At 43.8% G+C, this 21,452-nt stretch overlaps 1 protein-coding gene across 2 annotated transcripts in view; it reads right to left on the bottom strand.

Moving 5' to 3' along the window:
* The window catches only part of CLNK (cytokine dependent hematopoietic cell linker), a 187,962-nt gene that overhangs the window by 85,275 nt on the left and 81,235 nt on the right, over positions 1-21,452 (bottom strand). For both annotated transcript variants that reach the window (XM_032631759.1, XM_032631758.1), the window contains exons 4-5: positions 9,784-9,812; positions 5-42 (exon numbers count right to left, since the gene is read on the bottom strand). In XM_032631759.1, the coding sequence (XP_032487650.1) occupies positions 5-42; positions 9,784-9,812 (67 nt within the window). The remainder of the gene's footprint in view (positions 1-4; positions 43-9,783; positions 9,813-21,452) is intronic.

Below are 21,452 nucleotides of genomic sequence, written 5' to 3' on the forward strand. Positions count from 1 at the left end.
TTACGTCGTCAAGAAGAGGCTCATTAATAGTCTGGTACTGGCCTGCCAACAAAAAGAGACCAAAATGTTATTGCAAAACATTGGGAAGACTGGACCCTTGTTTTTCTCCAGAAATCTTGTGCTCATTTCAATTAATTTTTCTTGACTGTAATTGCTCAAAATGAAGTGCACATTTCCATGCTTCTCATTCTATCTGCTACTGTTATATAACAGGGGCAATGGAAAAGGAGGAAAGAGAATCAATTCCCAACTAAGAAGCCTTTCCACAGCAAGCTAGCCTTCTCGTTGAAAGAGAAACAATGTTAGAAGGAACGCTGACCCCCAATCAGTAGCACCCAAAGTGATGACTCACATGTGTTTTCCCCTTGCCCTCTGGCACACATTGCATTTGCAATAATCTGTCCACACATTGTCTCCTTGAACAGACTCTACATATTTTAAGAGTAGGGGCCATATCTACTTATTCATCTATCCCTGGCTTGAGGTGCAGGGCCCTCTTGACCAAATCAGTTTTTTTTTTTTTTTGTGGTACGCGGGCCTCTCACTGTTGTGGCCACTCCCGTTGCGGAGCACAGGCTCCGGATGCGCAGGCTCAGCGGCCATGGCTCACGGGCCCAGCCACTCCGCGGCATGTGGGATCTTCCCGGACCAGAGCACGAACCCGTGTCCCCTGCATCGGCAGGCGGACTCTCAACCACAGCGCCACCAGGGGAGCCCCAAATAAGTTCTTGATAGGAGTTTGATGAATAAATCTTGTTCAGCAGATGTTTCTTGACACTCAACTTCCTCCCTTGGACTTGTTCTATGAAAGATTGCCAGAAGGTCATCTAGTGTATTCAGTGCTCGATGTTTTACATTTTACCCTCAGATTATGCAAAACCGCCAAAGAATTGCTCACATTCTTCCTCATACACTTAATTTTCCTAAATTGCAGTACAATTTCATGCTGTTAGTCTGAATTTGGGAACATTGTAGGCAGAAAATGTTCTTATCATGTTCTCTTTATTAGCACATATATGAGAAGTTTCTAGTAGGTCTCAGGACCAGAAGCTGCACACTTCTTTGCTTTGATTTAATGGAAAACATCAATCTTAAAAGAGATCACATTTCCCTTCCTCCTTTAGCTGTTAAGACTCTCAGGGCAAATTTCTAGCCTGCGTCCAAATAGTGCAGAGGACCATGGTATGATGTGTATTTCTACCTTTTGGTCTGGCTTCATCATGTTCTTAAATTTTGTCCTTTCACCCTGAATTCTCTTCCCATACCAAAATACAAAATTAATAGCTGTGAATTTGTGCCAGCATGCCAAAGTCTTCTGTAGGGTGTAATGTATAAATTAATGAAACTTTGGCTCAGTGGAAACACAGTTCTATGGAATTTGCCTAGGACCAGTGCATGGGGGAAATGTTAAGCCAGAGCTAATCTCCTTGAGATAATGAGCCAGGAGGAGGAGAATCCTGTCTGCACCTGCCACCAGTTACAGTCTATTCTGGTGGTAGGACCAGCAGCAAACACTACCCCGGGGGGCACTAATAACATCTCCCTGTCCCAGCACAATTACACCCATAGTGAGATCCCTGGCAGAGAAACCTACAGGTTTTCCAGCCTTTTAGCAATTTGTACTCTCTCATGAATTGAGTTAAATTAATAATGTCACCCATTAAACACCAGCTGGTCTGGCAGGCACAAATGAGCACAGACTTACTGGGGATCCGCTCTGGCACTTGTGATCTAGGAAAGCAGCTCCACTGTCTAATTCAGGGTTCAATATCATTTCATTTTAGGATATTGGCTTCATTGAACTTAGTCATTATACCCACATTCTCATGGAGAGCTGTGAGGATCTCTTATTTCAGCAGCATTGCAGTCTGAGACCCTCCTGGATTCCCCAAATATGCTGCGTGCCACTTCTGGGTCTTTGCTCGTGTTGATTCCACCTGGAGTCCCTGTCTCCTCCATTTTGTTTCCCAAAATGCTCGGTAAACTTTGAGATCCTCCTGGGGCTTCCTTTTCTGACCACTACAGGTCACTGTAATCTCACTGAATCAGTTAACAGCCGTCATTTTCTGTTTTACTCACCGTTAGGCAAATAAAAAGAAGCAGCGTCTGATTACTTCTTTGTTGTTTAAGTCCACTGCCCTTCTATAGGGAAGGAATTATCTTTTATCTCTATCTCCCTCAGTACCTACCTGTGTTATGAACAATGCAGAGTTCTGCAAATGTAATTCTAAAAGCATAGTTTTAAAACTGTAAATCAGCACGTGTCATTCATGGCCCATGAAACATAGTCCAGATTCCCTGCCGTTGCTCCCAGAGGCCAGCACAGCCTGCCGCCTGGCTTGTCTCTGATCTCATCTCTTTCTAGTTTCTTCCTCCTCTGAGCTCTAACCATATCAGCCTCTTTTTAAGTTCACCCAGTACATCTACCTCAGAGATGTCGCATGTGTCCCTGAGTCCAGAAAGTTCTCTTCCTCAGCTCTGCTGGGGCCTGGGTACTTTTCACCCATCATACTGTGTCTGAAATGTCATCTCCTCTGGAAGACCCTCCCTGACTACCAATCTCAGCTAAACATTAAAGAGCACCTTCCAGCCCCGGTCATCGCTAGCTCAGGCGCCTGGCAGTGGTGAGAATGCTGTGTGCTCACCAAACCCCCTTTCCTCTTCCTGTGGACGCTCGGCTGGCGCACAATTCCTGGCATCCCTTGCACTGGGCGGTCTTGGCATGGAGCTATGGACACTGGGATGAGGCAGGTGTGATGGATTCCACTCCAGGCTGGTCTGCTTGACTCTCCACCTCTCATTCCTGCCTCAGTGGCTGGCCAGAGGCAGAGGACCCCAAGGCCCTCAGGGATGATGGAAGCCACTGGGTAAAAGGAGAGTGAATCCCAAATGAATGTTTGGAAAAAGACATCCTTCAATTTACATTGGATTGTGATGTGAGCAAGAAATAAACCTTTATTTTATTAAACTACTAACATTTGTAGTTTATGCATTATAGATGTTAGTCCTCCTTGATTAATACACCCTGCTCAGCTTCTCCTTAGCATGTAAGAACAAGGCAAGCCAATGAATATATCACACAGTTACAGACGGTGGTGCCTGTCTCGCCCGAGACAGTGGTGAGATTCCAGGCTCTTGATCACTCCTGTAACCCTGTGTATGGTAAGTGACAATAAATGAACAGTCGGCTGTGGAAACACCCAGAGCTTGGAACCAGCGACAGAACTTTCAGTAGAACCTGATCCCCTCCCGTGCTGAGCGAACTTGAGATTGGTGCTCCCTCTTGCTGGGCCCAGATCCTCACCATAGTAACAGTCCCCCAAATTCTTCCCAGTCTTTGAGTCTTCCTGGAACTGAAGGATAGATTGGCTTCTCAGAGAGAGCCGTTTTTTAGAAAGATGAGGGAAGCTGCTTAGTAGCTTTCCACATCACCATCCTGGAAGAGTGATGGTGATGCTGTGACAGTGGAGGGTCCCTCATCGCCCTCTGGAACCAAACAGCCACAGAGAACAACTGATTTCTGCGTGACCCTCAAAGGAAACATCTTTTTACAAAAGACAACATTTCCCTAGCAGTTATTTTTAAGAGGGAAGTGAAGATGAATATGTGTCATGTAAAGCTCAGGGGGTTTCCTGACTGGCAGAGGCAATTACCCCAGACTTTAGTCATGAACATGGACACCTCATGCCTGCAGAGGTGTGACAAAGGTGTACAACCAATGTCCATCAAATTTAGGTCCCCTGACCATCGGCATCTTGGGTGCTTTATAAAAAAGAAAGAAAGAAAATGTGGGCTCCGGAACAAATCAATTGCTTTTTACACAAGCTCCTATGGTGATATTTATTCTGGTCTCAGAAGTCTGAGAATTAGTGACATAGAAGCTCCCACTCTTGTCCAGTGGAAGGTGAGTCATGTGAGTTAAATAAAGTGAGGAAGAGAGACTCTCAGGTTATTTTCACTTATAAACACTTCCATGAACTTAAGCCCCTGGAGGTGCAAGGCTGGTGCCTTGTCTATGTCCCCATTTAGTACCTTTAAAGGGGCAGGGTAGCTGGCTGAGTACCCAAGTGCTACTGCCATGGGATAGGCAAGGGTGAAGAAAATCCTGAACTAGTCCCATGAAGAGAACGGTGTGAGAAGAAGGGTAAAAGTAGGAAGCCTGCAGAGTTCTAGAACTTTCTGTTTCTCTAGGAAGGGAAATGAGTTAACAGGCCTTTCAGATGATTGTATTTCTAAACCAGACAGGTTCCCCAAGTGAAACCAGCTTCTGCTTTCATTTCAGTCATGAAACCAGAGGGAGAGGCACAGAGGGAGAGAGGAATGGTGAGGGTTAGGGTTGCCTCCAATTCCAGAGGCTGCCAGCTGGACTTATAAATATGTAGAAAAAAACAAGAGGCCAGTGAATCCCAACTTCCCGTGACTAAGTGCTCCAGAGCAGAGACCATTGTGTCTCCGCATATCCATTTTCCCTTGCTTCTCTGTACTAGAACTCCTCCTGGTTGGCTGGGTACATGGCCACCTTGAGTAAGTCCTTATTACCTGTCCTAATCTTCATGTGGGCATGAGTTCAAGTTTTGGTTGATGGAAGAGGTGGAAAATCAACTCACCATTTCCAGGAAACTTTCTTGAGGGAAGTTATTGTGCACCATTCATTCCTTCTTCTCCTTCCCTTCATCCCTCCTGCAGCCCAGAGCGCAGACATCACTATTTTAGGCGATGGTATGGAGGCCAACTCGAGGCGGGGAGGGATGCAGGAGGGGCAGGGTCTCTGAGGACCCTGAGGAGAAGAGCTGCCAAACAGCCTTAGACTGCTTGCCTCTGGTCTTGACTTACATAAAAAACTATACATAAACATTTGTCATGTTTCAGCCCCATGATTTCTTTTTTAAAGTGTCTTGCAGCCTTAAATGTTTTTTTTTTTAATCAGTCTTGGTGCTCACCAATAACGTAGCAGAGCCTCTGATCAAAGGCACGGACACATGTTTCACAGAAGCTGAATGAGAAGTTCTAGGTTCAAATCCTGGCCGTTTCACTTTCTGGCCATGTGACCTCAGGCAAGCTTGTAAGCCGGGTGGGAATAAGAGTATCTACCCCAAATAGCTGTTGAGAAGCGTATATAAATAACTCCCTGGCTCAGTGCGCCACTAAGGAATTGCTGTGTTCTGTGTTTCATGTCTTTTCAAGTTCAACTTCATGGCCAAATCTTTTTCACTCAATCCAGATCTTTAGATCTTCAGATCTATATCTTGTTCATTATTTAGTGCCCATTTTCAAACAAAGTATGTGTCTTTTCCAACATTCAACTGTGTTGACGAGCACCAGTCAGTTCTTCAGAAGGGTTCTTCAAGCTGAGGTCCCTTCTAGCCGTGCAGCTCTGGGATTCAATGACTGAGAAAACCGAGGCTGACAATATTTGGTGCCTAACTTAACATGTGTGCTATGATGGATCTGAGTTCTACACTACTGGTGTCTTTACGAGTTCCCTAACTTCACTTGGGCTTCATTTAGCTGGTCTATACAGCGAGGATAATAAAATCTGTACCGTACAACTAAATTAGATAAGTTTATAAACGGTCTGGCACAAAGTAGAGACTCCATATATGTTAGTTTCTTTTCATTTGCTCTCATTCACAGATCCTAGGGCTCGCTGGTATCATGAGAGAACCAGTATACAAACTCCGAGCTCCACACTTACAGCCCTTGGTTCTTTCCTCTACAAGATGCTGCCTTTCTCCATTTTTATCTTTTAAAAACTTGAAAGTATTTGGGTATGGAGGGCATTGGCCTGATCTTCCTCTCACTATGGTGGAGTATGATAGTTTACACTCTTTACCCTGGCAGTTCCCAAACTTTAGAACATCTTCAGCTTGGCATCGATCCATGGTTATAGGGAAAGGCAGGAAGGAATTTGCCTAGAGTTATTTTCACTGTCTCTGAGTAAAGGATTATGATGTCCAATAAGCCTTGACTATGACTTGTATAGTCAAGGGGAGCAGAGAAGAAAAAGGGAAGAAAAGAGGGAAGTAGGAAGGGAAAGAAAGAGACAGAAATAGAGATATAGAATATATATATACACATATAATGTATGTATGTTATATATCTATTATATATTGACTTTGTCATCTATCATCTATCTGTCTGTCTATCTATCTGTCTACCTATGTATCTATCAGCTCAGTCATCTAGCACTTCTGGGAATTTTGGTTTTATTCACTGAACCACAGTCTCTTGATCTGAAGATTATAAACTGTGAATTCCAAGTCACAAGTAGTCTAAACTCACTATGGGAAACATGTATTGGGAGTTGTGAGAACAGGCTTAATGTTCTCACTAGATGGCTCTTGGAAATTCACTTCCCTTTTCTGGTTCTTAGTTTCCTCATCTGTAGAGCAGAGTTTTAGAATCTCATACTAGCTGAGTCCCCAGAAATTTTCATTTTTATTTCCTTTTTTAAAAGCTTGTGGCCAAAGCTGGTTAGAGTGTCTGTCACATTAAGAAACTACCACAATTGGTTGAATGAATGGATGGATGGATGAATGAACGGTGATAGTTAAGGCAGCTGCCTCTTGGTGGAGACAGCTTTGATAGTTTTCATCCACCTATCTATATATGTTTTTGCTTCAGGAATGATTCTCAAAAGACTGTCCTAGAACTACCTGAATTAGAATTATCGTGTTAAAGGTAAGGATTCTCTGGCCTCACTATAGCTCTACCAAAGCATAAACCCTGGCGTGGGCTTGATGATACACATTTTTCACTGCTGTCATTCTGATACATGATGAATTGTGAAGCCATTGTAAATCCTTGGGCGTATCAACCTTAGATGATTTGAGTACTGGCTTGTGCTTATAAGAACTGGGTGGACATCTTTTCCCTGCAATTCAACTGTTAACGTTTCAATTTGTTTCTGTTCACCAATTTCCTCAACATCTTGGAGAGAACCAGCCTCTGATAAATTAACACAGGTACTGAATTATCTAGAAATGGCCAGAAGGAGGCACTGGATGCTCACATATTCCATACCCGCCTTTCCTCCCTCTAGTCCTAAAATTTGTATTAATTTTTCTTTTAGAAGTGAGAAAAACCAACGTTTAAGATTGATTTCCTGGGCTTCCCTGTTGGCACAGTGGTTGAGAATCCGCCTGCCAGTGCAGGGGACATGGGTTCGAGCCCTGGCCCGGGAAGATCCCACATGCTGCAGAGCAATGAAGCCCGTGTGCCACAACTACTGAGCCTGCACTCTAGAGCCCGCGAGCCACAACTACTGAGCCCATGCGCCGCAACTACTGAAGCTGCATGCCTAGAGCCTGTGCTCCACAACAAGAGAAGCCACAGAAATGAGAAGCCCGTGCACCGCAACGAAGAGTAGTCCCCGCTCGCCGCAACTAGAGAAAGCTGGTGCAACGAAGAGTAGTCCCTGCTCGCCGCAACTAGAGAAAGCTGGTGCGCTGCAACAAAGACACAACACAGCCAAAAATAAATAAATAAATTAAAAAAAAAAGATTGATTTCCTTAGGAAAAAACAAAACAAGTGTTCCTGGACAAAATGAAATTTCTTGTCTGTCTGAGTCAACCAATATACATCTTTATCAGTTTTTATTGTGTGTGGTAACTTAAGACAGAAAGCCTCACTTTCTAAATAGGGCTATCCTCTCGATTTCATTTTTTATTAAGTGGAAGAAGAAAATCTCCCGAGTTTATTTTATGGAAAAACATGACCCTGTTCTCTATATATCAACTTCATAGAAGATGTTGGTATTGACAAACAGATTGTCCAAGTTTGAATATGTGTTTGTCTTCTCCAGGCCTAGAGAATTTTTTTTTTTGATAGATTGTTTTTAGTATACAAAAAAATGCTGCTGTAGAAAAATTATAAGATACAGGTAAGCAAAAAAGAGGAGAATAAAAATCACTATAATGTCCCCATACCAAGATAACCACTATAAATATTTGATTACAGAAAATCACTAACAACACATACACACATGATATAATCTATGTATATGTGATCAAAATGTATGCACACTGTTTTCTTGCCTGCCCTTTCATATAATAGCATGCTATAACATACCCATCATTGAATATGCTTCAACATCATCATTTTTAATGGCTATGTAGTATTCTTTCATATAGATGCCCTACCACATTTTCAACAAATCCCATGGTAAAAAATTGCAAACAACTTTAAAGTATCTGGGAATGTTATAAATAGCACCACGATGAGCAGTCTCTTATGTAAACCATCATGTGCATCTTTAATTATATCAGTTTTATTGTAGTGTAGTAGACACTGGCATTGGTGCCTAAGCTTGCATAGGCTGGGGTGGTGTGGTTTGCTAAGTATTTTTGTCCGGGTACAGATCTGAGTGCCTATGGGCAGGTCTGGGCAGCTTTATCTCAGTTGACTTTTGGGGGGTTTTGATTTGTTTTCTTTTCCCTGCTTGTGTCTCTAGAATGTTGTTAATGAAATGGAATCCCACCTGCCAGTTTTTTTTCTACCTTAAGGCAGGTGGAGAACGAGCCCAAAGGGGGAGGGGTACAGGTCACATTTATAATTCACCAGTCACCGCATCAGGTTAGCAACCTCATTTCCAAGCACCATCCCCTTTAGAATTCTCTACAGTCCCCCCAAGACTTTAAGTGGATGGTAGGAAGGGCTGAGAGGTGACAAGTAGTTGGAGGGGGGCTACTTTTGACACCAAGGACTCAGTACAGTTTGGAAACATCTACCTTGAGAGAATGTAACCTTTCTTAGAACCTGAGAAGCTTCAGAAGAAAAACACGTTCTGCAAGAGGGATTAGAGCTGGGTGCTCATTTGTTTCTTATTTATATTCCTACTTGCAGCATTGATTTTGCTTTTTCCTCCTTCTCCTCCCTGCTGTGCAAGCCACGCTGGGTGGCTGGGTGCTGCTTATATTCTCCAACATGTGCTATAATGAATCCTGTGAATTGATTTGCAGATGACATCACTCCCAATGCATCTATTGCTTCTTTGCACACTTCCTGTATTTCTCTCTCTCTTTTATTTATCTCTCTTTTACTATGTGCCACACAGCTTGTGGGATCCTAATTCCCTCACCAGGGATCGAACCCAGGCCCGTGGCAGTGAAAGCGCAGTGTCTTAACCACTGGACTGTCAGGGAGCTCCCTATTTCTCTTTTTTTATGTCTCATTCCAGTCATTATTTCTAGCCACCAGTTTTCTAGTTAGTCCTATGGGACTTTCCTTGATATAATAATACTCCAAGATGAGTATACTTTATTTTACTTTAATTTATAAAGCAAGTATATACTTTATTCAAACTTTAATGGCGTCTTACTCTGTGTCTAGTAACAGGAACTGGGCTCTGAAAAGAGATGCAGGAGAAGCATAAAATGTGTTTTCTGACCCATTCACTCACTCAACACATATTTTGGGGGGAGCCCATTATGTACAGTTTAGTTGAACAAACACTAACGAGTAGCCACGATACTGGCATTCAGGCAGACTTATACCCATTTTGCAGTTGAAGGAACTCAAGCCCACAGGGATCTGTGCTTCATCCAAGGCTACACAGCTAAGAAATGGAGAGCCAGGATTCCCGCGCCGTCTGCCAGCCTCCAAAGCTGTGGATGTCACACACTTCCAGCCTGGGAGCCACCAGAGGGAAAGGCCCTAAGTCACCAGTGTCACCTTGAACCGGCCAATAGTTTTATCCAAAGAAAAACAAAAGAATGGAAAGAAGAGTAACAGACTCCTGCTAACATTCCCACTGCTTAGGTGTCTGGGGGGCCCTGACTCACCTGTGACACTATGGATTCGAGGCCATGACCTAGGGCAGAAAAGAGAACCAAGGTAAGTGTCAGCTGCAAGCGATTCACCATCCTCCCCAGAGGAGTGGGTAGTCATCAAACGCAGATCACAAATCAACTTATGGGACGCTTCCTTTATGTTTGTGCTGTTCTAGACCGAAAGGAACATCTCATTACAGAGAACATAGAAAATAGAAAAATGCATGGAGAAGAAGATAACAGTCAACACCACAGGTGATATTTTGGCGAGTCTCAGACACATATGTGCATGCGTGTATGAAGATGTCTTCATGCATTTCAATATACAGATGTCTAAAAATAATATAAAAGAATGTATAGGCTCCTGATGTTAAAAATGCATTGTAGATCTTTGTTACTCGAAAACATGGTATTTATCAGCTGTGTGATTTTTGGAGAGGGAAATTAGGTTCCTGCTCATTTTTACAATTGTAAATCATGTTGCAGTGTGTGCCCTTGCTGCAACATGATATCCTTTTTAATCTGATCTCTGAGTGTCTCCACGGAGAGACTCCATCAAGTGCAACTGCGATGAAGGTGTCTGATAATGATAATGTGGGTCTCCTAGGCCCCTTGTTTCATATCACGCAGGTGCCTTCTGGATGGGTTGAATGAATTTATATTCTTATCTACAGAGTGTGAAGTGACCATCTCAACATATCTTACCACCATTAAATCCACGATCATTTAAAACAACTTTTCCTACTTGCTTCCTTATTTTATCTGTTTCACTTCCCTGATGCCTAGTTAGATTAACTATTATTTATTTCAAATGGTTTTGGGCCGTTTGCATTTCTTCGGTGGTAAGTTATCTGGAAAGACCAACGAGGTCTTCTCCTGGCTGCCACATCCCGCCTTGGACAGTGTGATTTTGAAAGCACATTTCCCCTAGATTTGGGGCAATGATCTGAAAAGCCCTGGGGCAATGGAAAAGTCAGAAGGATGCGGCTTCTGTGAGCTTACTTGTTTGTGCCTTTAATAATCCCTTTGCATGGCACCTATCCTCTGAGGCTCTCAAAGTGCGTCACGGGAGCAATTAATTGAGCATCACAACACACGCCAGGTGTAAATATTTATGAGGCCTCATTGGTGGCTGTGACACCGGGCACAGAATAGTTAAACTAGGAGATAATAGTCACCAGGAGATCACAGCCCACTGCGTCCCACTTCCAGCTCAGACTGTTGCTCTCTGCTCACCACGTTAATACTCAAAGTGATTCTGTTGGGTAGCTCTCCCTGTCGCAAGTTTATAGACGAGGAAACAGAGGACTCAGAGGGCTCCATGACTTGCCCAGTCCCACGGGAAGCAAGAGAATTGCCACCAGCCTGTTGGACCCTCGGATCCTTGTTGCCTCCTGGGGCCCTTGCCTGCAGGCAGTGGAGAGTCATGATTTGGAGGGATTTTGCAGCTGCCGTCTGGGATGCTTTGTGGTTAGCTCTTGGCACTCTTTCAAGTTGCCTGAGATGCTGCAGAAATTAACAGTAAATCAGTCAGGAAGGAGCAGATCATTTATCTGGGTCCCGAGAGATCTCTTTTGACACTTTCCACACGCAGCCCCTTCCCTGACATCTTGGTCTTTGATTAAAGCCTCAAAAGACTCCCCAGACTTGCAACTCCTGACATGTGACATGGAAATGATGTTTCTGCGACTGTGTACAGGGAGCTTGATGCAGGCAGGGCAGGCCAGGCCACGGACAGAAAGCAGCACCTCAGAGCAGGCAGGATGCAAGCCTGAGCCCAGGGACTTTGAATACAAGGCACCCTCTTCCCGGGATCCTAGGAGGAGCTTCAGGGCTTTAGTTTGTTTGTTTGTTTGTTTTTGTTTTGTCACATTTTATCATGACACATCAATACATCCAGGATTTATTTCTCAATCCATTGACGTATATCAGGATCACGTTGAAGATTAGACATGAATTGAGTTCTAAATCTGCTTCCACCACTTGACCTTAGTCTATGTTATTTCAAAGTCATTGTCATTTCCTTCAGCATGTCAGCCCTATCACAATGCCTGTACTTTTCCATTGGATAACCTGAGATCATTTTTTTGTTGGTTTGTTTTTTCCTTAACTTTTTATTTTATATTGGAGTATAGTTGACTAACAATGTTAGATTAGTTTCATGTGTACAGCAAAGTGATTCAGCTATATATATACAGATATCTATTCCTTCTCAAATTCTTTTTCCATTTAGATTGTTACATAATATTGAGCAGAGTTCCCTGTGCTATACAGTAGTTCCTTGTTAGAACTAATCTATTTTAAATACAGCAGTATGTACATGTACATACTGCTTATATGTGGAATCTAAAAAAATATGTTGCAAATGAACTTATTTACAACAAATCAATAGACTCACAGACTTAGAGGATGAACTTATGGTTACCAGGGGAGAAGAGTGGGGGCGAGGGATAGATTGGGAGTTTGGGACTGACATGTACACACTTCAGGTTTTAAATTAGGATTTCATCCTCCTTCCGGCCTTGGCCTCAGCTGACTTTTATTTTTGTTTTATTTATTTTTCCCCTCACCCGATTTTTAGAATCAAAGATCACTGACGTTGAAAGCGTGTTGGAGGTAATGTCCAATTCGTGGTTCCAAGTTTCAGATTCTTGGAGGTGGGACTGTGGGCTTTGGACAGCTAAAAAGGGTGGATCTGAAGGGAAAAGTGCCTGTTCAGGCACAAGCAAGGCTCAGTTCCCGGCTGGTGGGATTTCCTCACTTTGCAGAGGCAGCTAAAGCTTCGAAGAGAGAAGTGACGTGTCTAAAGTGGCACAGCAAGCAACTGAGCACCGGGATTGGCCTTATTAATTACTAGCCGATGCAACAACTCAGCCCACTGAGTAACCTGCATCTGGAAGCTTCCTCCTAATTTTAAGGCTGTCTGGAAGCGGTTTATCTGCTGACTCCTCTTGGCGGGGCCCCAGAGCGATGGTGCTCATGCATATGTCATATCCTCTGGGACGGTGCACCCCAGGGCCCTCTGTGTGTCAATGCAAGCCAAATGGATTAGCAGAGGAAGCAGTGGCAGAGCAGGGAACGATGTTGTTATTTCAGCTGAGCCTGAAAGCGGAGAGGGAGGCTGGAAGGAGGGGTCTGGGGAGGCGTGCCGGACTCCACGGCTCTGTCTGGCTGGAGTTGCAGACAGTATCTCGACACCGGCAGCTGACAAGCACTCTGAAAAGGCTCCTGTGTTAACACTCTTTGCAGCCTGACAGCCCAGGGTGATTAATGAAAGATGCTGCTTGCAAACTTGCTGGAGATTTGATGTGTTCTCTCAGTGCTCAAGCAAGGCCCATGTGTTAGCAAGCTGCCTCTTGCCAGGGAATTACAAAGATGCTCCCCGGCTTCCTTTAGTCAACAGCATCCATCACACGGCCACATGTGAACGAGCTGCAGCTGGATGGTGTGTAGCTTGGCAGCCATCCTTCTGCCCTTCCCACCCGCTTGCTCCTTTCTGCATCTGGGCCTGAGTGAAGCAGGTCTCCCTCTCTATTTCTGCTTGGACAGGCAGCCGTCTACGTGGTGGGCGTGGAGTATGAACTGAACAAAGCTGGCCTCCAGAGGTTTGTGGTTTTCAATATTTAAGGCTCATTTTAAATGAAGATGTTCAATTTCTAAATTATTTTGAATTTTTAATACTTCTTAATAATTTAAAAGGTTTAATAATTTTTACAGGGTACTAAATTAAACTCCCCCCACCCTCGCTGCCTGGGAGAACTTGATCTGATGGAACGGGCAGAGTGCACCCATGTTCTCTTATCTATGGGAACAGAGTTTGGATGGTGTGTTATTCCAGTCCCATAGAGATGGAACTTGGTCCTGTCTCCAGGGTCAGGCTCCTGGCATGGAGACTAATTCCTCATCACATCCTTCAGTCTGGTGTGCGTGGGCCCCTCTGGGTCTCCCCAGGCACCTGCCACTGGTCCAGAATGCGGCAGCAAAACCCTTGGGGAATGGTCGGGTGATTTCATCCCCCTCTCTCAAACCTCCAAGATTAACTGGCTCAGCTCCATACCTCACTTTAAGCTCTGCCCCTGAAAGGAAAAGACTAGAATAAAATTCTCTCATTTGGGGGAAGATGGTTGACCTTTTTAAGAGTCAGTAAGCTCATTTTCAATATAAACCAGAAAGAAATGAAAATGGAGGTAAATTCTTTCACATCTTCCTGCTCTTTGAACATTATCTACTCCATGTTGGGAATTGTGCACTTTACAGAAATCATTTCACCCAAACTTCCTAGCAATTCTTGTTGGACAGTATCTTTATCTCAGTGTTAGGGCTATGATGGGATGTTTATGCTGGATGGGACCACAAACTGGCCTTTTCGTTTTGCAGATGGATTGACAGAGGCCCAGGTCAATCTCATGGGGGAGTCACTGGTGTCATGCTTCCCATCCAGCCTGTCTGATGGCAGGGCTCAGCCTCTTCTCTCCACCTCTCTGAGGGAAGGGTAGGGTTTGCATCAGGGAGCCATGGGAGCTAAGGTGTGGAAATGCACAGTGAGCTTGGAGAGTAGGGAACCTGAAGGATAAGCTGGAAGGACTGCGTCAGTCTCGAGGTGTCATGGAGCTTTGCAAGGCAGAGGATAAAGGATGCTCAGAGCCACATGTTAGGAAGGTGATTCAGGAGTGCATATGATGGGGTGGAAAGGGAAGGACTGGGATGTCACAGTCTTAGTAAGAGGTAGTGACAGGCCTCAACACTGGGTGTTTTTCTTCCTCCCCACGTGGCCACCAAAGCTCTCTTCTGATCACCTAGCACCTGCCTGGTGGAACTCACACTTGTATCACCAGAACAGAGCACAACGCCGTTTCTCAAACCTTCTACACCAGGCCCCCAACTCCTAAAAGGGAGACCAGGTACGTAAGGCAGTGCCTGGAACATGGCTTGTACACAAAAACGTGCTGTTGAATGAACATGAGGGAGAGGATGGATGAGTGGATGAAGGCAAGGTGCACAGGTGCAGGGAAGCGCAGGTAAGAGGGCATCCCTCGAGTAAGACAGCCTTGAGCCACACCGCAGTCTCTGTCTGGGTCTATACACAGACTCACCCTCCCCCAGCAAGGCCTGGAGCGTGCCCAGCACATTAGGAACCTGATACACGGGTGTGCACACCTCCCACACAAATCCCCCTGAGAATAGGTTCTTCACTTTCACTATAGATTCAACGTTGGAGAACATCTCCCAACTCCATATTCCTTTGAAGCAGATGAAATTCACACCAAGGTGGAATCAGATCAAGACTCATATTTAATAAGTGAAAAGTGGGTTCATTCTCTTTCTGGGGGGGTGATGGAAATGTTCTTTTTTAAATTGTAGTATAGTTGATTTATAATGATTCAGGTGTACAGCAAAATGATTCAGTTATATATATTCTCTTTCAGATCCTTTTCCATTTTAGGTTATTATAAGATAGTGAATATAGTTCCCTGTGCTATACAGTAGGTCCTTGTTGTTTATCTATTTTATATATAGTAGTCTGTATTTGCTAGTCCCAAATTCCCAATTTATCCCTCCACCTCCTTCCCCTTTGGTAATCATAAGTTTGTTTTCTATGTCTGTGGGTCTATTTCTATTTTGTAAATGTTCATTTTATCATTTTTTTTAGATGCCACATATAAGTGATATCATATGATATTTGTCTTTCTCTGACTTACTTCACTTAGTATCTCTAGGTCCATCCAAGTTTCTGCAAATGGCATTATTTCATTCTTTTTTATGAACATACAATATTCTAATGTACACATGTACCACATCTTCTTTATCCACTCATCTGTCAATGGACGTTTAGGTTGCTTCCATGTCTTGACTATTGTAAATAGTGCTGCGATGAACATTGGGGTGCCTGTATCTTTCTGAATGAGAGTTTTTGTCTTTTCTGGGTATATGCCCAGGAGTGGGGTGGCTGGGTGGTATAGTAGTTCTATTTTTAGTTTTTTAAGGAACCTTCATACTGTTCTCCATAGTGGCTGCACCAATTTACATTCCCACCAACAGTGTAGGAGTGTTATGGATTCATTTTTTTGTGAAAGATGTCCTTGACTAGTTCTAAGAATCTCCTGTGTTCTATTTTGTTTTTACAAAAAAAATCTTCGGGAGGATGCATCTCCCTGAAGCGATCCCGAGGAAAACATTGACAGTGTTTGGCATTATTCCGAACCATAAAAAGCTCAACTCCCCCCATGACCCTCTTGGCTGGGGGAGGTCCAACCCCACTCCTACCCCCTCAGCATCCTACCCTGCCAAGTCTCTTGGGCCTTCCCTCCTCTGAGCTCCTATGGCAGCACTGCTGGCTCTAATAGCATACTCAGTATAGTTAAAAAGCAGTGTATAGTTATTAATTTCTTATAAAAATTTTATATTAAATTTTACTTGGGTTTTTTCTTTCTTCAACTAGATTTTAAGTTTTTTGAGGACAGAAAGCATGTCTGGTAAGCTATAATCCCTGTGTATAAGCTATCTATGTTCCTGACAAATATTGAAAGATGAAAACAAAATTATTTGGCAGTTTGATGGATATTCAACAGACGAGTGAGTGGAGCAGAGCAGGTTGCCTTGCTGTTCTACTCTAGCTGCAGTGGGCAGAGCAACTCCTGAGTCCACCATCCCCTCCACTCTCTCTCTGTCTCTCCCCTGCTTGTTCTGTCTTCTCTCTCTTCTTCCATTCTTATCCCTCTGTTAAAAGTTTCTTTTATCATCTATTTCAGGATCCAGTCTATGCCAGGCACTGGGAGTAGTACAATCTCACAGCATCCTGGTGCGTCCCGCTGGGTCCTGACTATTCTTCCTCCTTCCCCCCTTTGTACTCCCCTCCCTTCAGCAATGTTTATGGAGCATCTCCTGCATAGGAGCTCCTTGTGGACAACCACAGAAAGATGGCGGGACACCACCCTATTGCATGCATCCTCTGAAAGCACTTGGCACCCTCTGTAAAGCTCTAAGCTTGTGAACTCTTTTGGGAGGACACTCTCTACAGGGGTCCAGAGGGAGCAGACACCCAGGGCAGCTGCAGAGAAGTCTAGAGAAGACCAGTAACTGTGGCCGCCCGGCACGAGCTGTGACCTCAGGTGTGCCTGGTCAGGAAGGCTGGCACAGGGGCCTCCCTGTGCATGGAATAGAACAGGGAGGCCGTCTCCTTGAGGAGTGGCCTGCTGGGATGTGAGAAATGACAGCCACCTGTACCTTGTCCTCTGGAGTTAACTATTGCTGCAGGTCTTAGTGACAGCAGGGAAAAATCAATAGTCCATGAGGTGATGAGTTGGGAAGGGTCTGAATGTGGGAAATGTGAGTGACACTGTTAGGAATAACTCCATCAGGAATGGAGGAGAAAGAGACTTGCACTTGGAGTGTGAACCTTGGCTTTGCTCCGCTCTCGAAAGTGGACTTGGGAAAGCCCTCCCCTTTCCGTTCCTTAGCCTCCTGGCTGGGCTCCCACAGGCCTGCATCTGCTTCTGTCCCACATGTGACACAGTATCTTGTGATCTATTATACATGCATTTTTATGTTTGTCTCCACAAGAGGCTGAGCATCTTGATGGCAGGTGCTATGTCTTCTTTATTTTTGATTTTCCTGGTCCCCAACGCAGGGATCTCTCCCAGGTGGGGGCAACATTCTTTCCCATCTCCCTCCCGCTCTCTCACACTGGGTCCCTGTCTTATATCGTCTTCCCTCCATCTCATTTACATAATGGGAAGGGGCAGAGCAAGAGCTGGGCCCAGAGGTCTCTTGCTTCAGCTCCAAAGCTTGCCCTCTTGATAATGATGCTTGATGCTGCGGTTCTCAAACTTGAATGGGCATCATAGTCACTGGGAGAGCTTGTTTAAACCCAGGTGCTTGGACTCCAACACCCAAGTTTCTGATTCAGTACGTGGGGCCTGAGATCCTGCCTCCCTAAGCAGCTCTCAGGTGATGCTGACGCTGCCGGCCCAGGGACCAGCCCTAAGAATCGCTGCTAGGAGGCTTCGTAGCTATGGCTGTGGATGTTCTTCTCAGGAGTTTAATGCATGTGCCCCTGCTTCATAGTGGAGAGTCTTGACACGAGTAGATTTGAGACTCATAGGATTAGAAAACAAAATTCACATGCGGCAACTTGGAACCCAGAAAAGACCCTCAATTTGAAGTCAGACTCGGAATGCAAATCCAGCTGTTAACAGTTACCAGTTCTGTGACTGTGACCAAGACATGTCACCTCTCCCAGACTCTCTTTCCTCATCTGTGAAATGGGAATACTATTACCTACTTCAGAAAATTATTGTGAGGATTAAATGCCACGGTTCCTCTCATGGTTTCTGGTGCTGGCATTCAGCTATTGATAAAAGTTTGGACTTGACTGGAAAACATCAATCAGGATGTTTCTGTTTCTGTCCACATGGGCACAGGGCACAGAATAGAAGTGGGTATTGGGGATTTAGCAAGAGAGATTCCATGGGACATTCTAGGAAACATTCATCTTAATATTGTTGACAGGTTGGAGGTAATGGATGTGCATGGGATCGTGTGTTTTTCTTGGTTAGTCTCCTGGGATGTATCATCTGCGTGAAGCCCCAGCATGGAGCTTTATATTTTACTTTGTACATTACGGGGAGGTCCACGCTTGTTTGAGTCTGGGGATGGGTGGGGAACGACAGCCCTTCTGCTGCATCTGTCACCAGAGTTGACCCCTACACGTAACTAAGGGATGGCAATAGTGAGGGCAGTGATGTGGAGTGCCAGGGTTGTTTCAGAGATTAGTACTAATGATTATGTCCACTGTTTACTATATACCACACCCAGCTATTCAGCTTTGAGGAAGTTATTTACCCTCTCCAGTCTGCATTCTTCTCTCCTATAAAAGGAAAGCTAGTAAGAATGTGATCGCTAGGATGCAGTGAGACACTACCTATTAAGCTTTTTTTTTCATTTTTTTACTGGAGTATAGTTGATTTACAATGTTGTGTTAGTTTCAGGTGTACAGCAAAGTGAGTCAGTTATACATATGCATATATCAACTCTTTTTTAGATTCTATTCTCACATTACAGAGTATTGAATAGAGTTCCCTGTGCTATACAGTAGGTTCTTATTAGTTATCTGTTTTATATATAGTAGTGTGTACATGTCAATTCCAATCTCCCAATTTATCCCTCCCCCTTCTTTCCCCCTTGGTAACCGAAAGTTTGTTTTCTACATCTGTGACTCAGTTTCTGTTTTGTAGGTTCATTTGTACCATTTATTTTTAGATTCCACATATAAGTGATATCATATGATATTTGTCTTTCTTTGCCTATTAAGCTCTTAAAACAGCGCCTAGCCCGTGGTGAGTACTCAGTGACTATTAGCCTTTGTTATTTATTGAGAACCTCCTATTTTCCAGGCACGCTATAGAGGTCATGCATTTATTCCCCAAAGACAGGGACTGTTTAGGTCCAACAGATCCCTGGTGGTCAAAATAGTTTACTCTTGTATTTTTTGTTTTCTTTTGGCTGTGCTGCGCTGCCTGTGGGATCTTAGTTCCCTAACCAGGGACTGAACCTGGGACCTCAGCAGTGAAAGCACAGAGTCCTAACCACTGGACCGCCAGGGAATTCAATCTACTTTTGTTTTTCTTTTTTCAATGTTTCAATTTTTATTTGTGTATTTTCTTTTTTTCTTATTGGTTATCTATTTTATACATATTAATGTATATATGTCAATCCCAATCTCCCAATTCATCCCCCCCCTTTTCCTCCTTGGTTTTCAAATATCATTTCTAAAATATGCAAAACATTGAGATGGTAATAGGCTTATCAGAGTGAGGTCGCTGCTGAGCTAGCAAACAGGTCAGCTGAAATTTCAATCCAGCACCCACAGACCCGTTCTGTTCTGCTGCCCTGCCCACCAGTAGCACTGTCCTTACTTCATCATCATCAGATGCTGATAAGAATTATAATTTGTGTGGAGAACGAAAACATCAGTTTAATAGTTATGCGGGTATGATGGTAGATCCAAATATGTAGTTTTCACACATTTTGATTTGATTTATAGATCTCATTTACTAATTTATATTCATATAATACTTTCATTATAAAATATGCAAAGGTACAGAGATTTGTGTGTATAAGGGATTTTTTAAAAAAAATTTGGGTTTATAAATAGTTTGGAACAGGTTGCAGAAACATCATCTGTTGCTCTTTTTAATATATCTTGAGCATGCTCTGATATATCCTGAAATAATTTGTATTGGAAAAAAGCACTGTGCCCTCTCTCTCTCTTTTTTTTTTTTCAAATGTAACTGTAAATATTACTTTGATGTATGTAATTGCTGCAACCATTTCCATCTGAAGGAAGACTTCTAACCCTTCCATCTCTCATCTCTTGCTATTGTCAAGAAATAAGAAAAACCGACTTAAAATGCAGCATTCAACTGTGTTTAATGTAAACATTGAAGAAGTCTGAGAATAGCCACAAATTTTCCTTTGCTTAATGCAATCTTGAAAATATTTCAAGTATTCTATTTTATAGGCACGCGTCCACTCTGCTTAGGGAAAATATTTCTTCAGGTACATCTTAGCATGTCAAGATTGCTTATGGTACCTGGCACTTAGTAGGCACTGAACAGATGTTTGGCGATTGACTTGAGTTGAAGTTCACTGGGATGCAAGGGTTGGTATAGCAGTCAGAGACCCTTGGGTCCCTCTAGGCACAGAGACAGCTCTGGCAGGGTTCGGCAAGGGGGTTCCAGCTGGGTGAGATAGGCCTGCAATCCCTCTGAGCATTGGGGTACCGTCCAGGATCAGACCTTGGCCAGTGCAGAGCTGGAGCTGGCTTCAGGATTGGTCCCTTGTCAGTCATTTCATCAAGTAGCTTTCCTTCTGAGCTCTAAGCCTTGGTTGTGAGCCCCTTGGAGACAGGACATTGCCTCTCATCTCTGCATTTTCAAGAGCCCGTGCAAGTCCTAATGCCATAATTGCTCAGTAAATATTTTGCTCAATTGAAGGACAAAGAAAAGAAACCAAATGCGCACAAGGCTCCCTCTAGTCTCCTCGCTGCTCCGAGACCTGGCTGTGAGCTCATGGCCTGATCCATCCATGATTCATCACTTAAGTCATTCAGCAGCTGCAGGACGTAAGCTTCCCCCTGGCTGTCTCTTGGGCTGTTGAGAGACCTGGGTGGGTGGTGGAAATAGCCCTGGTCTGAAATGCTGTGGACACCTGGGGGCCTGTTTTTAAAATTTCTTTCAATTAAAAAATTTTTTTATTGGCTGTTTTTCCTTGCATCTGATCTTTACTTTTTTTAAATTGAAGTATAGTTGATTTACAATGTTGTGTTAATTTCTGCTGTACAGCAAAGTGATTCAGTTCTACATATATCTACATTCTTTTTTCATATTCTTTTCCATGATGGTTTATCACAGGATATTGACTATAAAGTTCCCTGTGCTATACAGTAGGACCTTGTTGTCCACCCATTCTATATATAATAGCTTGTATCTGCTAACCCCCATCTCCCACTCCATCCCTCCCCCATAGCCTGTATCTGCATCACATACTTGCTGGCAGTTCAACCTGCGTCAAGTCCCTTCTTGTTCTGGGCCTTGGTCACCGTGTAACCTTTAAGAACAATGACAGCAATACAATTCTATCCCATTTACATTTCGTGTGTGTGCGTGTGCGTGCGTGTGCGT

Source organism: Phocoena sinus, chromosome 5, assembly GCF_008692025.1.
Source record: "Phocoena sinus isolate mPhoSin1 chromosome 5, mPhoSin1.pri, whole genome shotgun sequence".
In the NCBI taxonomy this organism is placed as follows: Eukaryota; Metazoa; Chordata; class Mammalia; order Artiodactyla; family Phocoenidae; genus Phocoena; species Phocoena sinus.